The 24206-nt window shown below is 41.5% G+C and overlaps 1 protein-coding gene across 2 annotated transcripts; it reads right to left on the bottom strand.

Annotated features, from left to right (window-relative positions):
- Positions 1–3268: 3268 nt before the first annotated feature.
- Positions 3269–24179, bottom strand: LOC125905602 (zinc finger and BTB domain-containing protein 7C). 2 transcript variants are annotated; one of them, XM_049603680.1, is made up of 4 exons: positions 23998–24179; positions 6432–7181; positions 5680–6353; positions 3269–5219 (listed from the first exon to the last, which is right to left on the bottom strand). In XM_049603680.1, exons 2-4 carry the CDS (start codon positions 7152–7154, stop codon positions 4604–4606), a joined length of 2013 nt encoding a protein of 670 aa, XP_049459637.1. In that variant the 5' UTR covers positions 7155–7181; positions 23998–24179; the 3' UTR covers positions 3269–4603. The 2 variants fall into 2 exon arrangements, with proteins under 2 accessions (XP_049459637.1, XP_049459638.1); XM_049603681.1 differs by lacking the exon at positions 23998–24179 and adding an exon at positions 13357–13741.
- Between the last annotated feature and the right edge of the window lie 27 nt (positions 24180–24206).

Below are 24206 nucleotides of genomic sequence, written 5' to 3'. Positions count from 1 at the left end.
CCTTCTAAACCCACTATACAGTATTTCACAGTGAGGGCCTGAAGTAAATTCATTTTTTCCACTCTGTAGGAGTCATATGTAAATCTTTAGCGCCCTCCAGAGGGATAAAGCTGTATCAGGATGGAGGGAATGTTTCGAACAGCCAGTGAGATTTTATTACTTTAATGAGCCACTGGGAGGAAAACCATTTGAAATGGTAAAAAAAATATTTTCATTTGCATTTAATCTCATATTCAGATATGTATATGTGTCACTTTAACATCAGTCTTAGAAATTCATTGTATTTATGAAATGCCACACTGTGCATACTCAAATAAACACATAATTTGGGATATCCTTTAAATATTAGAGAACATAAACAGGGTTAGTTACAGTACCACCTATTATCCACTAGAGGTCAGGGCAAAGAAACAGACGAGCACTGTATGAAGAACAGCCAGTGAAATTTTCACTGTAAGTTCTGAAAACAAGTTGAGCGTTGTAACCAAATGCAGGGGGAAAAAAGCTCTTAAACCTGCCTTTGGGTCATCACACACTTAGAGGATAAATAAACTCTCAGACAATAACAGAACTGCAGCACAGTGAACGATGTGACCATAAAGATTTGATCGATACAGCTATAAAAAGTCAAAGCCTCAAGGTCAGCGCGATCAAAGGAGACTGAATGAGCAGCATTGTCTAAATTATTTATTGATCCATTGATAAACCTCTTTGAACCACTTTACTGTATCATTAAAATATTATGTATATGATGCACTGTTTACCGTGCTTCTGATATCCTTGAACTTTTTAAGAGTACTTAAATTGAATCTTCTTTAAAATGATTTTGTTACTGTACTCACAAACAGTACACTGTTGCAGTATCCTGATATGTAACTTTGCTTGACTAATTTTATGTCCTAAAAAAACTAAGTCCTCCTTGTAATGGTGATTTTTGTGAGTTAATTCTTGTGATTTATACTGACACTGACTTCCTGTCTGTCTGCCCCTCTGTCCGTCCCTCATCCTCAAACATTTTACCCCCACTCCTCATGTCTTTATATTAATTTATGACAAATATGTATTTCATATGTACTTTTATGACACAAAAACAGAGTTAACCCCAGCACAATGTCAGCAGCTGTCATGCGACTGAACATCACAGTAAATAATACCTACCTATTAGCCTCCAGCTGAGGAGCTGACTCCTTCTGTGGTCTTAGTCGTGTGGGTGTGAACAATGTACAGCATGCAGCAGGTAGTGTATCCACTTTAACAGAGCTACAAAGCTTATTTTACTCACCCTTTTATAGTAACATAGACATTTAAGTTGATGTGTAACTTCTTGGTCATGAGCATCTTTGACAGTCACGCCTCTAAAAGATGATATGTAATCATGCAATTAAAATGCAGGACAGGAAGCCAATGAGATCCCGCTATTGCCATGTTTGTAAGAAATTAAACATGTTAATTTAACTATAACTGCTAATAACAAACTCATCCATAAGTGCCTAAATAACAAGGCTCCTAAGATGCTCAGTCCTTGGTGGTACTTGTCAGGGTTTCTGGCATCTACAGTATAGGGAGCTGTAGGGTGCCCTTCTTGGACACCTTTGTCTGTTCAGGGTATCTGTGCATGGAACTCCTCACCCTGAGATAAAAATGGATCATGACTGAGACCCATTTAAACTCAGTTTCTCGTGTTTAGAAATGTATTGACCACGCAGTCATGAATGAATGTTTTGCCGAGTTCTATAGTAATTTATTGTATCAGTGTTTTGTGCTGTTTGTATTTTTCTGTTAAGTTGTGTGTATTTGAAAGACCCATCCCGAGATATAAATGCTGTGGTGTGTCAGTCCATGCCATGAACTTGTCCTGAGAAAAATAAACATTAAATAAATAAATACTGTACATATTAATGACTCTCAGATTGATGTGGGCTACAACAAAATATGCAAACAGATAGATAAATAAATAAATACAATTAAGCAAACAATATTACCTACCAGTCAATTTAGGATATTCTATTTATTCTATTTTATTTACTTGTTTATTTTTTGCCTTACCAAAAAATTGAGAGCATTTGAGTAAGCGAAAAATGAAAAGGCAAATAATAAGAGTAGTATTATTAATAATAATAATAATTTTTGCCCAGTATGTAAATGTGCTTCATCCGGTACTGACCATAGGGCTTGGTGGTATGGAGAAAATCAACAATCACAATATTTTTGACCAATCACCGCAATACTGAAATTGCAATGATATTTTACGGTTGACTATTGGTGCTTTCACAAAATATTAACACAATGAGATTTTTGATAAATAATCATCAATAATATGGATATAATGATGCTAAGTTGGTAAAGTCACTTGACTGTAATGCAGCCTTTAAAACCAGTAAAAGATAACACTTACGATACTATGATATCCAAAATCTGAGATGATATCTAACATATAGCCCTAATTTACCAATTAATTATTTTTTAGAAGTATAACATAGTTTTATGCAGAATGCAAAAGTAAAAATCACTGGGGTTCAATTGACCCCATTTGGTTTTAATATAGTACCGACTCAGTTCTTGGGTAAACTTTCCTCAGTACCTATGGGCAGAAAACCATTTGGCTACCAGTCAAAACCAAGACAGTGACCTTTTTTCAAAGCCAACACTTTGGCTTGTCATTGTAAGAAAAGGACAGGTGTAATTGACGACTTTAAAAACAACTGCATTCCATTTGGGTGAGCAGATTCCAGGTTGCTGGTATTGTGCAGGGTGGCTCACTGTCACTCTCACACTTTACAGAACTGAGCCATCCTTATTGAAATGTGTTTTATCTACTAAGTCAGAATGTTTGCTGTGATAAGGGTCAATGGGATGGTGTTATTTTTTGTATTACTCTTGGGTTATTCATCTAAACTAAAATATAGAAAAGTTGTAAACTGTTATAATCTGTTATAATATATAACCTTATTCTATAAATATAATCTATTTAGATTCTCTTGTTGGGTTCCTCACTGACGGTCTTAACCCTAACCATTACAACTACATACGTAACCCCAACCCTTAACCATAAAACCAAGTCTTCACCAGTAAAGATTGACTGAAATGTCCTCATTTTCCAAACTGTCTTCACTATCAAGGTCAAATCTCACATTGGTCCTCACAAAGATAGAAAGATAAGAGTAAACACACACACACACACACACACACACACACACACACACACACACACAACTTTTCTGAAAGTAATACTCCCAAAGAAAAGCAAAGTTCAACATTTAGTGTCTTTATAAAACAGATTTGCAAAATATAGCCAAGGCTCATTCATTTAAATATGCATAAATAGCAAGAAAATACTTTCCCATTTCAATTCAAATCATTTTTGAACTTCTTTGTACACAAATCAGAGATGAACATTATATGAAAAACGGGGCTGAAACCCTCATGATTTGTTGCAGCAGAGAAAACACAAGCATACTGTTTTGCTAAAGCGGCAGTTTGATTAGTCAGAAATATACATCCTCTGAAGACACATATTCATAAACATTAAAACAAAGTCTTATTCAAGTCTGTGAAATATCAAAGTACACATCTTTGGATGGATGCCTTTTAAGATCAATATATATATGTATGTATTTATATATATATATATATTTTTTACAGCAACGCAACCGTAATTAACACCACCATGGCCAAAAAGTTTGTGTCTATGTACAATAGTGCAGACGAGGAGCTTAAATCAGAACAAGGCAGTGAAAGGATAATAACACATTATCAAATGTCCTGATTTATTAGACTTCAAGTGGGTTCCCTTTGTTTTGGAATATCATTAAATCATCATGTCAGGGTCAAACGTACTTACAGGACATGTGCCAGACTACGCCCTGCTGTGATGAACAATTTTTAATGTTTGTTTTAAAAGCAGTGGTCCTTTTTTAACACTTAAACACAACTATACAAAATAAAACTGTGATTTGTCTGGACGGAGGCTTATTTATGCATTCATTTAAATTTTATTGATTCATGTATACTCCACTTGAGAAATGTAATAATAACCCTTTTCTACAATACAGTTTTGATTATTTTGTTCATGTAATCATTTGTTTTACATTCATCATAGTCACTAATTCAACATTGTAACTTTACAATAGGTCCTGCTCTGATTGATAGATTTATATTTTCTTCTTGCATATGAATTCAGTATAAAAGCCTCATCTCATCTTGTTTCAGAGGACATTGTAAAATGATGTAGTTTTTGAATTAAAAGCATTTTAGACAACCTTGTAGATAAATAATGCAAATAATATATATAACAGCATTCCGATATGTTTCCTCATTAGCAGTGTCAAACTGTTTGCCTCTTTTTAAATGCTATCAAAATATTTGTAAACAATTATTCAACATGACATCTGTGAAATTATTTAATTAGACTGCCCCCCCCCCCCCCAAAAAAAAAAGAGAGTCTGTTTTTAGTACTGCCACATCAGCAGGCTTCAAAAGGTTCATTGATCTCGCTTTCACTTTTTAAAAAGGTGCTTTAGCTTCCTGGAGCAGAACAGACACAGAGATTAAAGAGACTTTCTTCCTTGTCCTTTTTTTTAATTTTACTTCTACAGACCACGGTTCATTTGGCTGGCTCAGGGATGGGTGGAGCACGCTCCAGTCTCATGGTCCAGGGGTCAGAGGTCGCAGCATAAAATGGAGAGTGGGTAAGCACTTCTTCTCCAGCCAGAGCAAAGGCAAACACTCCCCTCTGCCTCCCTGCTCCCACCTTCTCCTCCTCTGCGACATGCTTCCCCTCTGCTCGCCGTTCCTCCCTGCTCTCCCTTCCCGCACCGTCCCCGCTCTTAAATCCTAGACCCCTGTTGCCGAGCATCTCTCCAAGTCCGTGACTCTTGACTCCCTGGTATGCAGGGCTTAACCCGTTCTCCTCAAACCGGTTAGCGGCAGCAGTAGGGGGGCACAGGAAGTTGCTGGCTGGTGTGGACCGCCAAGCAGCTGGCTTCCGTCCTCGCCGAGGGCGGGAGATGCGGCAGCTCTGCCTCTTGATGTGTCGATGTAGGTGGTCAGACCGTGTGAAACTTTTGTAGCAGTGCTCGCACTGGTAGGGACGGACGCCCGTGTGGATACGCAGGTGGTTCTTCAGGTCATAGTTGTGGACGAACTTGGAGTTGCAGTGGAGACAGATGTAGGGGCGCTCACCTGTGTGCTTCCTCATGTGTATCTTGAGTTTGTCTTGTCTGAGAAAAGAACAAAACCACATGTTTTCATGAGGAGTGTTGTGGGTGGAAAGGTTAACACATAAATTACAACACTGCATCTCTGCCCTTTTAGATCTTGTTACAAGTGAGTTTAAAAGCCGTTAAAGAAGATTTGTCTTCACTGACAACAGTAAAGTTCTGCTCTAAAATACAGGTGGAAAATATGCTAAAGCAGGAGGATGTTGGTAAGTGAGATATCACTAATGCAAAGAAATGAGCGGAGGGGGCTTTCCACTTAATGCTCTTTGATATTCAGATTTGGTAACAACAGATTAACCTCAGTCAAAAGAGCATGGGGTACTTTTCCGTTTACCCTGGTGTTTTACATAACCTGGTGCTTTGAAGTCAAAACGCACAGGAAGAGGAAGATCTCAAGTTCTCTGTGTGGCTTATTAATAAGAAGTAATGATGAGGTGCTAAAAAGTGCTGCTTCACAAACCTGGTGAATCGGACTTCACAGATAGTGCACATGTATGGTTTCTCCCCCGTGTGTGTCCTCATGTGTCGTGGCAGTTTCCCAGCTCCTTGGATGACCTTGTTGCAGATTGGACACTGCTGCGACGCTTTGGGCTTCATCTTCCTCTCCTCCTCCAGCTGCCAGGGAGGAAACAGCGCCCCCAGGTGGGACGCAGAGCTTAGGAAGCTCAGGTACGACCGGAAGTCGGCTTCATCTTTTATCGGACCCAGAGCGTGACCTTCTGACGGCACTGACCCAGTGTTCATGGTGCTGCTGAGGCCCGAGTTGACAAACTCCTTCAGGAAGTTGCCGTGGAGCAGACTGAGCGGGATTTCCTCTTTCATCTCCTCCTTTATGATCTCTCTTTTCACAGCTAGGTCGAGGGGCCTGGAGGCCTCGAGCGGTGCAGAGCTGGGGAAGCCATGGGGGAGCCTGGTTTGTGGTGAGGCTGCTGCGTGGGGATGCTGGTGGTGGCTGGGGTCCAGGAGCTGCTTGGGGAAGGACGGGAAGTCGGCGGCCCACATGGAGGGGTAGAAGCCGGGGAGGAGAGGAGAGAAATTGGCCCTCCTGTCCAGTGTTGACATGCGGGGGTAGAGCCCCTCCTGGAGGAGAGACTCAATGGAGAAATCCTTCAAAGCCCGACTCTCCATACTCTCCTGCAACACAAGACAGCGTCATCAGCCTTTTGAACTTTTTAATTTTTTGCTATGAAAATATAAGATCCAATCACCTACCTGTTTTCCTCTCATGGTGTCAGGAGACTGTGACTGTGACGACTCTCTGTGCAGGTCAAACTGCTGGTGGTACGTGGAGGTGCTGGGAGGTGGCGAGTCCTCCGTCCCAGGAGGCGTCTGCACCCCCCTGCTCTCTGATGACTGCAGCGACCTCTCGCTGACATTGTCCTCCTCGTCGTCCTGCTCATCCTTCCTCGACCCCTCGTCCTCCTCCTCATCCTCCTCCTCCTCTTCCTCCTCCTCATCTTCCTCTGCATCCTCTTCTTCCTCTTCTCCCTCCTCCCCTCTCCCTTCTCCGCCTCCGCCGCCTCCACCCCCGCTGTCCATTATCTCCAGGCAAACGTTGATGATACAGGGAATCTCCAGCATCTGAGCTGCGTTCAGGATCTCTTTAACGTTGGACGCCGTCACAGTCAGAGTTGAGGTGTAGGCGAACTCCAGGATGGCCGTGAGAGACTCTGGAGCCACAAAGTCGATTTCGTACACAGCCGCCGCATGGTGATGATCCCCACCATCACCGGTCGCCACTGTGAAGAGCTTCTTAAAGTACTGGCTGCAGGCTGCCAGAACGGAGCGGTGGGTGCGGTACTCCTGGTCGCGGACGATGAGGATGACATCGCAGAGCAGCCCGTCACGACGCTGTTCATTGAGGCTGCAGAGGACATCACTGCTGTGATTTGGGAAGGGGATCCCGATCAGGTCCTCTTCTCTGTGATGAACCATTCTCCTTTCTCTGTTTCTGATGCTTATCTGGATAGAAGACAGTAACAGTGAACTGTTTAGTGACACTTGAATAGGAAAGTCAAACATTTTTCTCCCAAAAAACCTCCATTAATCCTCATGCTCTTAACCAATAGAGTTGTATTTAGTGTTGTGCCTCTCATGTGGTGTCATAAACCCCTGGTTATCTTTTGAAAACCTGAAAGGTCATTCAACATTTACAAGAGTCTTTAAGGTATTTAAAGAATCCTTTAAGACTCTTTAGTCTGTCTAGAAAAAAAAACAGTCAGTTTGCCACACAATAAAAAAGATTTTTAACCCATTTCCAGAGTTGCGGCTCTATTTTCTTATCCAAAAAAAGCAAATTTGTTCATCACACAAAAGATAAAACAGAGCTATAATGAAATAAATGACCATCAATATAGATAATATATGATGATAAGGCTTATAAATGTTGGTTCATGTTATACAATTGGTTCTCTGGTCTCTTTTGTAAAAGAGACTTTGACCTCAGTGAGACTTCCTAAAAATATAAAGCTTAACTAACTAATTAATGAGATGTGTCACAAGGGCACCATCTTGGTTTAGACTACAAAGTAGAAACACCATTTGGAAAGGAATAAAAAATACTGTGCAGCCGATTTAAAACATCTGAAAATACAATGATTAATTTGAACACTGATTTCCTGTCGTTTGATGATTGGTCACAGTAATTTTCACAATGGCACAAAGCAGTGAATGACATTTCTCAAAAAAAAAATCCACATAGTTGGTTCTCAGCAAACGAAGAGTCAGTATCATAACATTTGAGTTATCACAGGGATGAAGCAGTCGTGATTCTCCTAAGGAGGAAGTGCAAACAGGAAGGTGACGAGTTCACGTTAAAGCAAATAACGAAAGGGTTCATTATTTTAAAACATTGATTTAAAGAGTGCCACAGCAGCAACCGCACACACACACAGGATCCATTCATTAGATGATGGACCTTCACAAAGTGATGATATCTAAATAGATGGAGCTCTTTACCAGCGCTGATATTGTTAACAACAATGAGTGACAGTCTAGCTTTATTAAAATACACCGTAGGCATGCTTGTTTGAGTGCCATCTGTGCAGCAAAGGCAACAAGTGGTAAATACAGCATGTCTCATTTCGAGCAAACATCACATCGGGTAATATTTATTCTTGAATGTGCTATCACGATCTCTTGTAGGAACGTGTGGAGTGAGTTAGGGAAGCCCATCATTTTTGATAAGGCTTTAAACAACAGAGTTGACTTTCCTTGAGATCTTTTTTTTTTTTGACATTTGATGATGAGTGTGTGACAGTTTCCGTGATAATGTGTGTAATATCCATCCCTCTTGTCTGTCTCTACCAGATACAAGCATGAGACAAGCTGATACCTTCATTCGAACAATACAGTGTGTGATTGGGATGTGGTGAGAAGAGAAAAGAATGACAAAAGAGGTCAGATTGTACTCTAGATACTGTATCCTGTCAAAATGCTTACTTGCGCAGTCTGTCCTCTCCACAACTCATTTGATTTACAGCACACTGACTGCGAGCTCAATGTCGTTTTCGACACACACGCAAATCTCCGCTCACTTCTCTTAAAACCCTCATTCCACAGCTGCCTGAGTTCCTACCTGTTGATTCACTGGGCTGTTGTTTACAGTTACAGTGATAAAACCTCCTCTGGCAGAGTGCTCATTCATTCACATCTATGAATAGAGCTTAAACTTAGCTGTCCACACTTGGTGGTCACCGGAGGCATGTGTAGATAAATACTTTGAAGCGGGCCCGCTCACCACAGCTGCATTGTTGACTGGCTCGAAATGGGCCAGGGCTGAAGCCACACAGACTTACATACACCAACGCACACACACACACACACACACACACACACACACACACACACACACGCACACAGAGTGTCTTACTTTTTGTGCTGCAGGGGATCACACCAGAGGAGCAGAAAAAAAACAATTTCAGAAAATCCCTTAGTTCACCTGCAGGTATACAACTTGGATAGCAATCTTACATGTAGTTTATTCTTGTCGATCTTGTTGCTAGGTAACTGTTGCTATGTTCATGCCATTGATGCAGTGTGGTCATAATTAAAATGTCTATAGAGAGGGTGATGGTATAGGATAGACCAACTGCACAGAGCTACCTCAAACTACCCCTATGGGGAAACTGGAACAAAAGAGCGACAGAGAAAGTTGCCAGCTGATGGAACGATATATTTAATAGAAAGGCAAATGGATCTATATTATATTTCATACAAACCCTACAGTGTAGTGCAAATCCTGTGTTATAAACTTAGGTAACACACACCCTGTTCAAACTTCTTTCACTGATTCAGTTGTGCAGATTCATGTTGCTTCTCCAAAGACAGAGCGATATCCCTTTTCTATTATATTTCACACCATGTATACAACATCCATAAAAGTAATGAGGAGAAGGTGAGAGAATCTACAGTGAGAGAGTTAAGGGAGAGATCAGATGGCCCTAAAAGTTCCCTAACAGGTTGCACAAACACCAGTGGAGGGGCCCCTCCCTGTAACAGCCTGCCAAGGCAAACAATAGTGCAGAGCTTGGAACAACACCGAGTGGATAAGAGGGAGAGAAAAGAGTCTGACTGGGAGGGCTTGGCGAACCCACTGTCATTCGTTTGCTCTCGATCCATCCCACCCACTCCTGGAACTATGAGACACGTGCTGCTGTTGCTGTTTGTTCGCCTGGTGCCCCGGCGAGCACCACTCCCCTCTGTTCCCACTGTTTGCCTGCCACTAGCTAGCACTAGCTCTTAGCGGCCGGCCCCTAATTACAATGTGGAGAGGATCTAAGGAGGATGTGCCACATAGACAGGGAGGGGAGGAGGGCACAGCTTTCCCACCACAAGGTCCTAGAGCACATTTCATCAGCCAAACAGCCTTAACCCTTTACACCCCCCCCACCCCCACCCCCCCATCTCGCCCACACCCCCCTCCACCCATCAGGGCAGCCGGGGTGGGGACTTCTTGTGAAAGGGCTCTGATAATTACTGTTTAAGTCATTTGGCTTCATCTATCTTACTCTTCCAGCAAAGTCATGGAAGGACAACTTTTTGTTTATTGACAAATCTGACTCGGTAAATGACTGTGAGCCTATAACAACCTGCCATTATGAGGTGCCACAATTTTTTGAACAAATAAATAGTGAAAGTCATATTTTGTCGCAGTCATCACCTATTTCTGTTTATCACACATGCATCACTGAATTAATTTACTTAACAGGAATTTCAGTTCCATGCGCGAAAACTATTCATACTCAGTATGAGCTAAATTATTAAACTGACCTCTAATGGTCTTGCCTTTCTGTCTGTCTCTCTTTCCTGCCGGCCTGTACCGGCCACGTCTCCTCTCATGCCTCACTTAGTCACTAACACTTTCAACTCAGCACTCCCACCCCAAATTATGTGTCACCTCCATTCAGCGTCGTCTTTCTCCCAAGAACTTCATCTGCTTTCCGGGCTCTGACCACCACCACCTCCTCCTCCTAATCATTCTCCTCTTCCTCCTCTCCTTCTCCTCCTCCTCTTGCTGCCCCTGTTGCAGCTGTATCATCATTATGCCCAGAGTAGAGCGGCTAACTTGTCCCCAGCCCTGACCGCTCAGGCCACAAATCAGCAGCTAATGTCCATCTCAACCCTTGTCACGGGCAGACACTCATTTGGCCTGTAAGCTACAACACCCAAAGCCTAGTTTATCCCTGTCAGGCCATTGCATCCACCTGACCCACATGCTAAATCACCGGCAGCCAAAGTTTACCCCTGTCACCAACTGCCCATAGCAAACACCTGCTAAACAACTGTCACAGACGGACAATTGCACGGCCAATAATTTATAGTATTGACAGCCAAAATTCACCCCCTTATTAGGAGAAGACATTCATTTGACCTACTGTGTAAGCTAGTCCATTATCACCAGTAAAACACCAGTGCACCTGTTTCTCGGGGAGACACTTCCCTGGTTGGCGTTTTAAATGACGATTGTCTGGAGCCTATAGGTCGCATAGGGGGAGTTTTAAATTCTGTCTTAATTGCTGTCAAGTTGAGCGGGTGAACTGTATATAATGCCAGTTACACTAAATGGGTTGGGTATTTACCTTTACAATAATGATGAAATGTCAGGGCCATAGTTGAGCATTTAAGCGCACAAGTTTTGCTAAAAAGTTGAGGCTTGAAACTTTTTACATGAAGTTTAGTTCACATTTATTGCACATTTACGCAGTCATAAAACAAAATGGAATGAGGAAAATGAATGTGCTGCCAAACATATTATTAATGTAAGTATAAGCTGACTTATATTCAATATTATTTGCATTTTGTAAAAAACAATCGGCTTGTGAGTTCAGCAAATTTCCCCAAAACCGGCAAATATATGTCACTTTACACAACAGAGATTCTTGTTAAAACAGGTGCACCAATAAAGTCATTATATTTAATTTCACGACAGTTACTTAAGCAAATAATCAGCAATTTATACATTTAACTGATACTTAATTAACATTTATTAGAAGTTATAATATAATGAAATATATGGTAAGAAAATACTAAATCTGGTCTGCAGATATCTGGAGGCCAATTTATCTCGCTCGGCTCCTTAAAGAGCCAGTTTGCACTAAGTGTCATCTCTGGAGCCTTCAGGGGGGCCCATAGCTACACACCATTATCCCTCTCACCCCTAAAGTAAACAAAAGTTTATTGTTTGCTGCTGGAAATTGGTTCAGTGACTAAAAATGTTGCTTCTAGACTATTTGTCATCTAATAGACAGATTATTTTTTATTCTATCACCTTGTACTTCTTTACGTCTGTGTTCGATCTGGGTAAAGACCCCAAATGGACAGAGGAAGGTTGTACTCAGTACTACAAGTGAGAATGGTATGATATGAAATAAATAAAATCTATTTTTGGAAGCAGGGATATTATTTAAGTTTTATAATTTAGCCTAGGTTAAAAATGTGGCCCTAATTTATATCTTTCTGCCGTTAAAAAATGGGGTTCACGCATTATCATAATGTGGTAACAATTATTGAACAAAAGTTAAAAGCCTTTATTACACACTGGCAGGTGTAGGTTAAAAATTGACTGCAGCTAATGAGATATAACCAGAGTTACAATATGTGATTAAGCAAACCTGTAATTGGTGTGACATTGATCTCTAATGAATTTCCTGTCACAGTTTGTGAGCCTGCTGAGTAGGTGTTTAACTACAGTTAGTCTTTGAAAGTGACTTGATAAATGCTCCATTATCAGACATAGTACAACGTGAAGTGCACCCTTATTTTACATTTTTATATGCAGATGGATTTTATGTATTTTATCTCCGACATACATCTGTTTGAATCCTGGATTTATGACAATTGTTTTAATGTTTCTGCTCATAGTTTCAGTTAAGAATTTAAAACATACTAACAGATCTTAATGCGTGAATGAAAGACAACAACTGGTAAACAGTTTTAATGGTAATATTGGTCAAGGCATTTTGTAACGACATGAGGTAAGAGGTCTATAAGCTGGCTGACAACAAACCTGTTGTAAACAGTAATTTACAGCTCAGCCTTAAATCCATAACATGTTTTTATTTTGTCCCCTCTCACAAACATTCCCTTTATCTTTGTGAATTACCTGAGTGTTTTTTTGGATTTAAAGGCGATTGTCGCGTAGATATGGAATATCTGAAAGAGCAATGTGTAATTACTGTTGGAGACAAAACACATACTTAAGCCCACTTAAACTACTATGTTTGACATTTCCAAGACGTGCTGTGATGCTATAAACGCTTGTGCTATTTCCAGAATTTTACGGCACAATATTTACACTGCAGCCTAAATAATTACATGAGTCATTAAGTGACTTTATTGACCTGTTTGCACCTTGTCAGGCCTTTATGATCTAGTGCAGTAGGCTACAACACTCACATAAACACTCTTTAAATAGGGACTCTACAGTAAGTGCTGCACGTGTCTGCTCGCTGTAATATAACAAGTGCAAGCTTGTTCACACACATGCACACTCTGAAACAATGTGACAAATTATCATGGTCATATACGCACAGACACACACCCATGTGCATACTCCAAAACTCTGGCTTCCACATAAATTCACACATGTCTTGATACGTTCCCCAGCATTCCACAGCTTTCAGCACCCGTCACCTACCGTGCCTTCAGTTTCTTGATTCCCCTCACGTGTCTTTGTATTTCCAGACTACTAAGAGGCTCTGTTGCTCCTCGCTTGACCTCTCAGCATTGCCCTTTCTAATTGAAACACAGCTGCCTCTCTCTTTGCCAGTCTGTCAATCAGTCAGCCATGCAAAGTCAGCCCATTCACAAGCTCCTTACACCGGCCACGGATGCCCATTCACAAAAATAAATAAATAAAAAACACCCGAGGAGGAATATCCAATGGAGAGAAGCAAAAGCAGCGCAACAGAGGAGAGCAGAGTGTGATTCTTGGGTCTGTCTGTGTAGCAGAGTGGCTAGTGTGGAGTTAAGAGTCAGGCGCACTGTTGTGTGTGGCTCATGTAGGACGAGTGAGAGAGTGAGAGGAAGGGAGGGAGGGCAGCAGCACTGCGCTGTGGAGATGTCGCACCACTAGTTTTTATAGCAGGGTGGGTAGCTGGAAGATAATAATACCCCATCCTCCTCCACAACACAAGTTTAAGCGCACTGTGTAATAAGCCCATGGCGCAGACACCCTCTGATTTAGGTCAGACAAAATGAATTTTTAGTTGTGTTAGAGTGGATTTTTGGTATAAAGGGACCGGGGCAAAGAAACTTGAAGGGGTTGTTTGGGGAGACTGAGGGAGGGTAAAAAAGGAAAGGAGAAAAAGAGGAAAAAGTTGGAAAACTATTTGTGCACCTCTGTTGGTTAGTCTCAAGTTGAGATGAAGAGATGGACAGGACTAAAAGTAGTCACACAGAAATAGAAACACATCTTAAAGCTGGTTAGTTTCAGTTTTACACCTGTTTAAAATGGAGTCCTGCTATTCTCTCTTTTAAATTCTATAATCAAACTAACATTTAACAAGCTCTTTGAGACCTCTCTTCACATGCTTCGACAATACAGGGTTAAAGACAGGCGACGGGTGCATGCCAGGCAAGTGAATCCCCCATAAACGCTCAGTCGCAACAGACTAATTACTGAAAGCACATTTTGCACTTTGGCATGTGGCACACTCAGAACCCCATAAAACTGGCTGATTCAGTCAATGGTGTTAATTTGAAAGGAAATATTGCTTAAAAGCTGACGATATCTGAAACAGAAATGAACCACAAACGCTGAGAAATACCACAAGCGACTGACTGTGCAGACCTGTTTTCCTTTTTGTTGAACGTTTTTTTTTTTTTAACCAAGGCTTCAAAAACCAGGTTGAGGAGAGCAGAAGGCCAACGTTAGAGTCCTGTTTTGAGTCAGAAAGCCGCCGAGGCAGGGTAACAGTTGGTGAGCACGCCACCACCTCTGTCTGGAGGAGGAGGAGGAAGTTTATGCAGAAAGGCGTAGAAATAAGTTACTCTGTGTAGACTTCTGTATAGAAGAGGACACCTGTTAAGCAGGAGTTTGTGGAGATATTTAACATCTAGAAAATGTGGAGAGTTTGCTGTGACAATTTTTTTGCAACAAAAGGTAACGGCACAGAGATTACAGTACTGCTTCCTTAGGTTGTGTCAGTGTGTGTGTGTATATGTGTGTGTTTATGACACAGCAAGAAACAGAAAGAGAGAAAGAAAAAGGGAGAAAGAGTGTTTCCTCTGCTTTCACACACAGGCCAAATGTTATGACATAGCACATTCACAGGATCTGAAACAGCCTTCCTGTATGACATCATTAAACCACGCCTTTTGTAATACTTAATTTTTTTCAATTAACTTTGCTTACAGCAGGAAGGCTTTCCCGCCTGAGTGGTATAGTTTTCTCTGAAAGAGGACGGATTGTTTTCCTAAGCAGGCCTAAAAACAAAACAGTGGTACAGATGATAAATCTAAATTAAAAAGTCAAACATACAACGAAGAACAAATCCAAGCAGGTTTTTATTTCATTCATGAAGGTAGTATATGTAGTCAGTCATTGTTATCTTAGTGGTTACTGGACCTTCAAATCTACTGAAATATTTCTAACCATCCATAAATCATAACCGACAATCAGACTGTGAAAGCAGAATTGTGTTGAGTTAACCTCCACAAACAAGTAGACATCAGAGTGTACATCAGACTGCTATGCCCACTTCCCCTTTGGGGAAAACATGGACTAAAGCAAACCACAGCCCATGCCCTGGTGGTTTACACTGTTTTGTGCAGGGTGAGAGCGGAGGCCAACTCACATTGGCATCTAGTATATATAAACGGGGTTAGCCACTAACTGCTAGCAGACCAGCCAGACGGCCAGAAAAACAACATTTGCCATCTCATAAGATCGGCTATCTATTCTAAACACGCTGCTGCCGTCATAGCAGAGCGCTGTAAGTGGTACCTGTGTGGATGTTTTGTTCTGAACTCTGTAAAGCTGCAGGATGTGGTACTGCAAACTGCGATAGGCCATGAAATAATGGTGCAGACATGCAATGTGTAAAATGCACTGATTTGCTCTGCAGCTTGTTTTGGGGTGTAAATTCATAAGTGTTTTCAGCCCAAGTGCAATGTGCACACTATATGGCATGGCTGAAAGGCAGATTTACATGGTAATTATGATTGCAACAGTTCAATCATACTATTGTCTAACAAGCAAGAAAATGTATATGGTGCTTCAGTGTTTTATATTTCTGTAGTATAACTATCAGGCTAAATACTAATTCCTTTCCACCCCTTCGTCCTTCGCGAGTGTCAGGCCACACTAAGATGTGGTGAGTCTTGTTGCTCAGTCTGAGTGCTAACAGTCACAAAACACAAGGATTCAAGGGGCTGAGTAAGAGTCATCTGTTTTGTGTGTCTGTCTTTCTGTCTGGCGTCTCCACGTACCTGTTTACTGCCGCCTGCTGCGCCCAGCAGGATACACGTACTAGGGCACCAGATTGGCACTTTGGAGGGGGGATGGGGTGTGAAGCATCGTTACATAAAGTTGATATCATGGAGACTTTGATGCTGTATATATCAATATCACAAACACAGCAAGATCTCTCTCAGAAAACTAAGAACTCATTAGATTATCTCAGACCTACCAGCCTTGAATACTGATCACTTAATACTTCTAATATTATTAGTCATAGAATATCTTTACTACTTACACCAGAATGCTTCAAGACAGTAAGTACCTTAATGTTCACAAGACAAAACAAGAAGAGTTTGATAAAATAATGTTGACTTGTATTATTTGTTCAGTTAATCATGAGGATTAAGTGCTCTCGTTAGCTCCACAGCGTGCACCCCATTAATGACTAGATACGTGGGTGTGTCGTACAACAGTGTCGCAGCATAGAAAGTAAAGTTTATAGGGCACCAGTCTAAAAGCCAGTGGTGTCATTACTCTAAAGCTATTGCAATGTGCAATCAACAGGTCATACTGATAAGTTAAAGCAAAAAAAGCTCTATTTTTACTTTAATAAACAATATAGTCTGAATATATTCTCCGCTATTCTCCCAAAAGAAACACCAGAAACGAGTTGTTGCAGAAAGTTCCCCAAAGAGACATATGTCTTCATTCAAGAGACAAATCCCTTTTGTGGTTGTAGTAGTTATGACTCTCGTCTGTCGGCAGAAAAGGTTGGAGTCAGGTGACTTCCTATGGAGTGACAAAATCTGCGTAAGTAGGTCGAAAGATAGGTCTTTCAATTGATAGGCAGATGTTTTAAAGAGACAGTACTATCCCTTTACCACCAAAATTCGCACAAGTTCGTGGGTTTTTTAAATACAGGAGAACTCACTAAAAATAGGTGGTAGACTCCTTTCCCATTGGCAGTAGACTAGTGCCATGTACACGGTTCTGCAGCAGATGAGCATACCTTTGTGTTTATTTTTTTACTGGTGTGTCACGTTTGACATTGTGGATAGGCCTGAAAACAGGTTAGCAAACAGTGGAAAGCAGCATGGAGGCCTGTATAAATGTTATGGTGATTACATTGTTTTGTATATATCCTACTTATTCCATCTTTCTTTCAAACTTGGCGCAGACTAATTTGGAAAGATGTTTGAGCGCTGCTTGGGCAGAGACAGATAACATTTTGTGGTGGTGCATCATTGCATCTCACTAGTAAAGAGGCCAAAATTAGCGCATTCACACAGGTGTTTAGTATTTAGGGACCTAAGCGTTGTTTTTTTACAGCATGGCAGAGGGTAGAGTATCTGCAGATAAATACACCGCTACATACTTCTAGTCAGTCATAAATGATGATTGAGAGGGATTACTTCTGTATTTGTCTATTCCTTCTTTTTTTTTTTTTAGGAAAATCCTGCATAGTATGCCTTCAACCAGCATTGTCACTTTATAAAATAGATTTATTTTTCAACAGTGGCTTCATGAACAAATTGAGTATTTTGTTGTTGAATTTGGAGGACTTGTTGGGATAACGGCCCACATTTTCTCACAGTCTCTCTTGGACGGCATTCATATTGTTTCAGTCATTTGTACACATCAAAAATGGCAGAAGTAGTTCTGTTCAGAATGAAAAAAAGAACTGGAGAGACAAGTTCACAACAGGTTTAAAATTATGTGGCAGTGTGTAGCAAATACCGTGGAAAAAGGGTGCAGGGAAGTACTTATCAGACCTTCCCTGGATTAATAACTGTAGAGATCCCGACTCATACCCTTTACCCTGGTGTGTCGGAGGCCAGGTGTGGCCTGGTGTGGGAGAGGAGCAGGAAAGGGAGGCAATCATCCCCCCACAGTCCAGAGATAGAGCATCGCAGCAGCCTCCCAGTTCTACACCCCCTGTCTCCAGTCCAAGGACGGAGACAGACACACACAGACGCAGTGTTGCTTAAACACAAAGGGAGGCAGGCGTGCGCGCAAACCTACTGTACTCTCTGCCTCGCTCAATCACAGAGACACACACCTATCTGTCAGGTCATTAGAACTCACCTTGGAGCATGCCATTTGGATGAGTGAGGTGAGGGCATGTCCTTTCTGCTGACCTGTCTGTTCGTTCTTTAACTTTCTCTTGTTTTGTCTTCTTTTCAAACATCCTAATCAGTATCGGAAGCTTTGCCAGAAGGGAGGTAAAGTACACAAGCTGCATATTTAGAGCTGAGAGTACTGAAGTAGGCAGAGTCGCTGTGTTTCACAGGTGGCGTTGTATGAACTCACTGCTGTGTGTGAGGATAACTTGAATGTCTGTGGCGATGTTTGTCGAAGGCAAATATAATTATTCTTTATGTTTAAGGCCACTTTTATTATATGGTAATTTATTCTGGATCCAAAAAACTGCAAACTAAATGTACAAGGAGTCAAAGCTCCCAACCACCACTTCCACGTTGCTGCCTCTGAATGCATTCCAGTATTGTGCTGTGTTCATTTGATTTGCTTGGTGTGAATATTTGTGTCTGCGTGTTGGGAGGGTCGTGGGGTGAATGAGGACAACTCCTTATGGTGATAACGAGAAGGAGGCCAGCCTTGGCGGGACAGCCTCTGTCTGCCCTCAGGTAGTGTGTGTGTGTGTGTGTATGCGTGTTTGTGTGTGTGCACGCATGTGTATGTGTGTGTGTGTCAGCAGGAGAGCCCTCGGGCACTCTGGCACCTCCTAATTAAAACCAGTCAGGCTGCAGGGCAGGGGAGACAGATGCCTGTCATGACACACACATACATACATTCGCACACACATGCACCAGGTCTGCGGACCACATTCGACTACATGCACACTCACAGAAACACAAGTGTGATGCGTAGGTCAGCTATTTTTGGACCCAATCTTATCCCACCCACTCAGGTATCACACAGGTAACTAATCTGTATCTGACCCAAATGACAAAAGAGGAACTGTGAAATCAACAGTGCAGTAACATAATTCATGCTAATAAGGCTGCTAAAAATCCAACACAAAGAATATTTTGACATACATGAATGTTTTTGTTACCTGACTGGAGTTTCATGAGTGAATCTATTACTTTTTTTCCCAAAAGTTAGCCTTAGGTTAAAACAAATTTGGCTAATTTGGTTTAAAAAATCAGCCAATGAACTCTCATTAGTTTTACCTGAAACCTGCTGGAGTATGGCCAACTTGCTCACCAGTGACACACACCAAGTGTGCCTCACACTCACACACACTCTCTCACATGCAGTCGTGACCCGTAGTAGCTTCCAGATTGACACATCTCTCTTTTTCCCCAGCACAGAATGAGACATAATTGTGCTGAATGTCTGTTACCTGCAGAGTCTGTCACATTTTATCTCTGTTCCCCCATGTACGGCCCAGAGCTGCAGGCGACCACATATAGTACTTAGCAAGCTAACTGCTGTTTGTCTGGGGTGGGTGGGTGGATCAAGGCATGCTGCTCTCCTTTCTCTCCCAGTGATTAGATAGCATAAGCAGGCCAGCTAGCCTAACCCACACACTCATGTCTCTAAAACTGCCATCCAGCCCCGCTTTCTCTCTCGCTGCCTCTCACACACAGGTGGGTGGACCCACTTATTCAACCCAGATCTTTCTTTTAGACATTATGAAATCGTGCTCTTTTTTTTTATCCTTTCTTCTTTTCTTCATCCAGCACCCTGATGCTGAATGACATTCGACTCTGTTTCCTGCAGATCTGTTTATACAAAGTAGGGCTTTAATTTTCTAATTTACCAGGTGATAATTTTACTCTATTGCCAAGTCTGAGAATCATGTCTCTTTGCACTTGTCACTCGGCAGAGGCTAGGTGGGTTGCCAGTGGTTACAGGGCCCTATTTTCTATTATCTAGGTAACATTCAGGAAACACCCACAATTTGTATGTAAAATGCTTCATTGCACAAGCACAATACTAACCGTGGCCGCCACTGACATTTCAGATGTTGAGAAGTATGACAAATATTTCTCTGATGACTTTGACCCTGCTGGGTGATTCAAAAACCTCCACAAGAAACATTTCCATTGTGGTTTAGTGAAGATAATGCCATTAGTGCTCTAGTGTTGCAAGGAATTCATGACATAAATAAATGAAAAGTTAAAAGTGAATGTGCCTCAACAGCTGCTGTCATGTTGCAGTTAATTAGGGACGGCCCAGGACTTTTAGGGACCCTAAGCAGGATTTGGTTTTGGGGTTCCCCTCATGGTAACATGTTGCCAGTTCACATGATACATACAAATTACACATATGAAATCATGTGCTGCAGTGCTTGCACACTGTCAAATAGCGTGTGAGGCTATTGTTTGTGTTGACTTTCCTGCCTAACTTATACTATATAATACTATTGCATTTCATTTATTTATTTATTTTTACTACAGAATCATGGCAGTGCTTGTTTTGTAGGGGACAGGAAGTTACTTAGCCTACCTACTGTCTATTTCATCTGTCTCTCAGCTAATTGTTTTGTTCATTGTTTAGGAAGTTCAACATTTATTTCATTATTGTCTTTTGTTCATTAAAAAAGTATATTTTCCAGGGGGCCCCTAGAGGCCAGGGGGCTTATACGGCTTAATGGTTAGGGCCAGCTCTGCAGTTAAGTAAGACTTTAAAATAAAAAAAAACAACCTCAAAACCACATTTATATACTAATGCAAATAAATAATTCTTTCAGGGATTTGTATGCAAATTAGGAATAATATAAACAAATTTTATGCTGCAGTTTCTGATAACCTGCCACAAAGTTAGTTTGGGGCGCAAAAGTGCTTCCAGGCGATGTAGCTGTTAGTATTTGATTATGATCAATCATTTTACTAAAGAAAAATACTGACAAGTGATGAAATCAGCAGCAGGGACAGAAAGAGACAAAAAAAGAAGAGAATGGTGGAAATGGAGAAATTGTAAACGGAAAGAAAGAATATAGCTTGAAAAGCGGAGAGGGTGCGATCGAGCCGACCTCTGGGAGTGCGAGTGCCTGCCTCCCTGGCTGCTTTGTCGTTTGAGCCAGGCACTGTGTTTCGTGAGGAACGCAAAAGTACACAAATCCCACAGAAGGAGCTTTTTTGGCAGGGCTCGGGCCTCCCACCCACGGCAGCCTCTTCAAGCCTCCTCCCATCCTCTATTCATCTGTGAGGGGCGGCTTACTCACCCAGCCCAACTCCACACACACAACAAAACCTGGACCTCAATCCTACGGAGGAGGGCGGACACGCACACATGCACACACAAACAGCTACATGGCTATTGTGTACATACAAACTCGCATGCGTGCGTTAACTTGAACTCTGGGGGTATTTGAGGGTAGCTGATTAGATGTCATTGGCAGAGATAACAATCTGTCTTAGCTGCATGAGCCGGGTTTGAAAGACAACTGTGACAAGATGACATCTGTGTCATGGGAGGTTAAAATCAGATTGTGTGTCCCCGTGTAAATGCTGTTACACGGGCATGCCTACACGCTGTCAGGTGGGAAGAAGGCGTGTGGACTCATTCACTCTGTCAGTCTCATAATGAACACATTGCATTGCTTTGCAATTACGAAGCCACGTCCTCATTCACTCGACACACTCATCCAGGACATCTCAAGTTTCTCAATCAAGTATTTCTGCACTCTCACACACTTTTACATTACAGGATGCATTTTTGTAGAAATACAAGATCAGATCCTTTACACTGAATATTGGCTTATCATATCATACAGCACGCTATAGATAAGACTGTACAAACATGAATGAAATGTGCCTCAGGCAAAGTTTGTTAAACACACCGATGTAAGAGAGGCCCTGGTACAAGGATCAAGTTCAGTTGAGTTAATCCTTGAGAGAGATAGAGGCAGATGGAGGGCTGTAGTTGGGGTGTGTGACGAGAGTAGGTGTGGTAGTGTCTACTAGACTTTATCCCCATCTAACCGCCACTGTGACAGGAAGAGAGCTCTATAGGTTTTGCTTGTGTGTGTGTTTTTTTTCATTAATGATGAATGATCATGAAGGTTTCAGACTGAAGCTTGTCCTATACATGCTGCTTTGAAGTATTTTTTTTTTTTTCAAGGAAAATGCAGCTTTTCATTCAGTTTTGTTACCTTGCAGTTATACATTGGCCTGGAGAGAATATGCTTTGAGGTCACTACATTTTCTTTTCTAGTTTTTAATGACCCAACCATTACCCCTCGCGTGTTTGAGTGTGCCTGTATACGACTTTTAGTACCATAGCTATAGATCTCAGGGGGATGCAGGAGACACGTCCACGTCATAGTTTAGAGTATGTGATTTTATCCCACCCAATGAGAGTGACAGTAGAAGAGGACTTTTATTTTGCCAAAATTAAAGACATTTACACCATGAACTGATGCATAAAAGGCGCAAATTAGTACATAAAACTCACCAGACTGCAGGAAGTGTTTGACATTTAAAATTATCTGGTGAAGGACCACCAAACCCTCCACTTGTGTACCCCAAATGTTGAAACATAACCTACACCCCTGTGTGGTTCATCAGCTAAGAAGCTGTGTTAATTACATTTTTACCACTTTTTAGAACATAACTGCAAACTGAAATGGTTTGTGGATAAATGAAATTAGCTTACATAACATTTCAAAAGAGTAGTCATCACCAGTTTCTTTGAAATTAACCACAAACCCTCAAGGCAACATCATTTGTACTAACCGGAAAATGTGGCATGACATAGAGCAAATTCTGATAATTCTGTTAATCATTTATTACACAGGGGGGCACAGTGGACATGCCCCCCTCAATATTTAGGAGATGCGCATTTGTCCCCCCAATAAAAACTTGAAATCAGCAGAGGTCATTTTATGATGACATTAAAGACATTTTCTCCGTAAACTGATGCATTAAAACTCACCAGAATGAAGGAAATTAAGTGTCTGACGCTCGACCCTCTTTTACATGTTCAAATAAAATCTACGCCCTCCAAACAGTGCATAGAATCACCTTTAATAATACTGTTAAAGGTTAACAGTTACTCATGCGATTTGATGGGTGGGGGGGGGGGGGGGGGGCACAGACAGGAAAAGTGAAATAATCTTGAATGTCACACCTCTGCGCCCATATGTGTTGCGCATAGAAGCAGCTTTGATCACTAACTGATGAATGAATTTTAAGATTGTTTCCCGAAGGGCAGGTGTCATCTTGTTTGTCAGATAGTTTATCACTGCCATGTCAATTAGGAGATGTTGCATGTTTAACATATTGCGTTACAACCGCTGAGGCAGGTTCTTGATGACGGAGTCGTAATAATGACAAGGAAAGCTATCGTATAGAGATCCAAATCATGCGCAGGAAGTCATCATGTTGTTTTACCAGCTGCTGCTGTAATAACAAGAATAAGTAAAAAAGTGATATCAGTCTTTCAATCTGTTCCAGCTTTGTCATGCTTTCACTTGCTTCCTCCTCAGTGTCTGGCTGTTTTGTGGAGGGGGAGGCTTTCATTGTGAGCACATCTGTTGCAAGACACACACACACGCGCACACATACACATGGGAAATTTTCTGTACCACACAGAGAAAACTGGACATCCTTTTTTTAACTGTATGTCCTATTATAAAAAGTTTGAGACGTGGAACAATTTACAACTTAAAATGGGAACACAGGGGAACCTGATTTTACAAAAGGTCAGCCATCCTTTAGTCTGATTCTGGTGCTCAGTGGGTAGCCGGCAGTTTTTGAAATTTTGCCACAACACATAGAAATTATGTACCTGAAATTTGTACCTCACGTTATGACTTTTTTAGGATACCGGTATGCAAAATTGAAGTACTGTACAACGAAGAATTAAAAAGAAGGGGGAAAGAGACAGTAAGATGTTACTGACCTTTTAAGAAGAGAAGTTTTGATTTCAGTTCCTCTCTCGTATACTCAGTCCCTGTCAGGAAGCTCAACACTGTCTCAGTGCTGGCTGACTTGTGAAAGTGAGAGCAGGCGAGATAGAGAGTCAAATTTGCTCTGAAGGTGTGTCGGTGATTTGGGGGAGTGAAAAGGTACCGTTCCACGAAACGGTTATCTAAGAAACACAACAAAACA

Source organism: Epinephelus fuscoguttatus, linkage group LG18 (assembly GCF_011397635.1).
Source record: "Epinephelus fuscoguttatus linkage group LG18, E.fuscoguttatus.final_Chr_v1".
NCBI classification, from domain to species: domain Eukaryota; kingdom Metazoa; phylum Chordata; class Actinopteri; order Perciformes; family Serranidae; genus Epinephelus; species Epinephelus fuscoguttatus.
This window is presented reverse-complemented; position numbering and strand designations above follow the sequence as displayed.

Excerpts from the sequence above, each read along its gene's own strand:
- LOC125905602 (XM_049603680.1), bottom strand. The coding sequence starts at position 7,154 with ATGGTTCATCACAGAGAAGAGGACCTGATCGGGATCCCCTTCCCAAAT. Across the intron at positions 6,354-6,431 it reads ACACCATGAGAGGAAAACAG|GAGAGTATGGAGAGTCGGGC; the intron begins GTAGGTGATTGG and ends CTTGTGTTGCAG. Across the intron at positions 5,220-5,679 it reads TGTGAAGTCCGATTCACCAG|ACAAGACAAACTCAAGATAC; the intron begins GTTTGTGAAGCA and ends TTCTTTTCTCAG.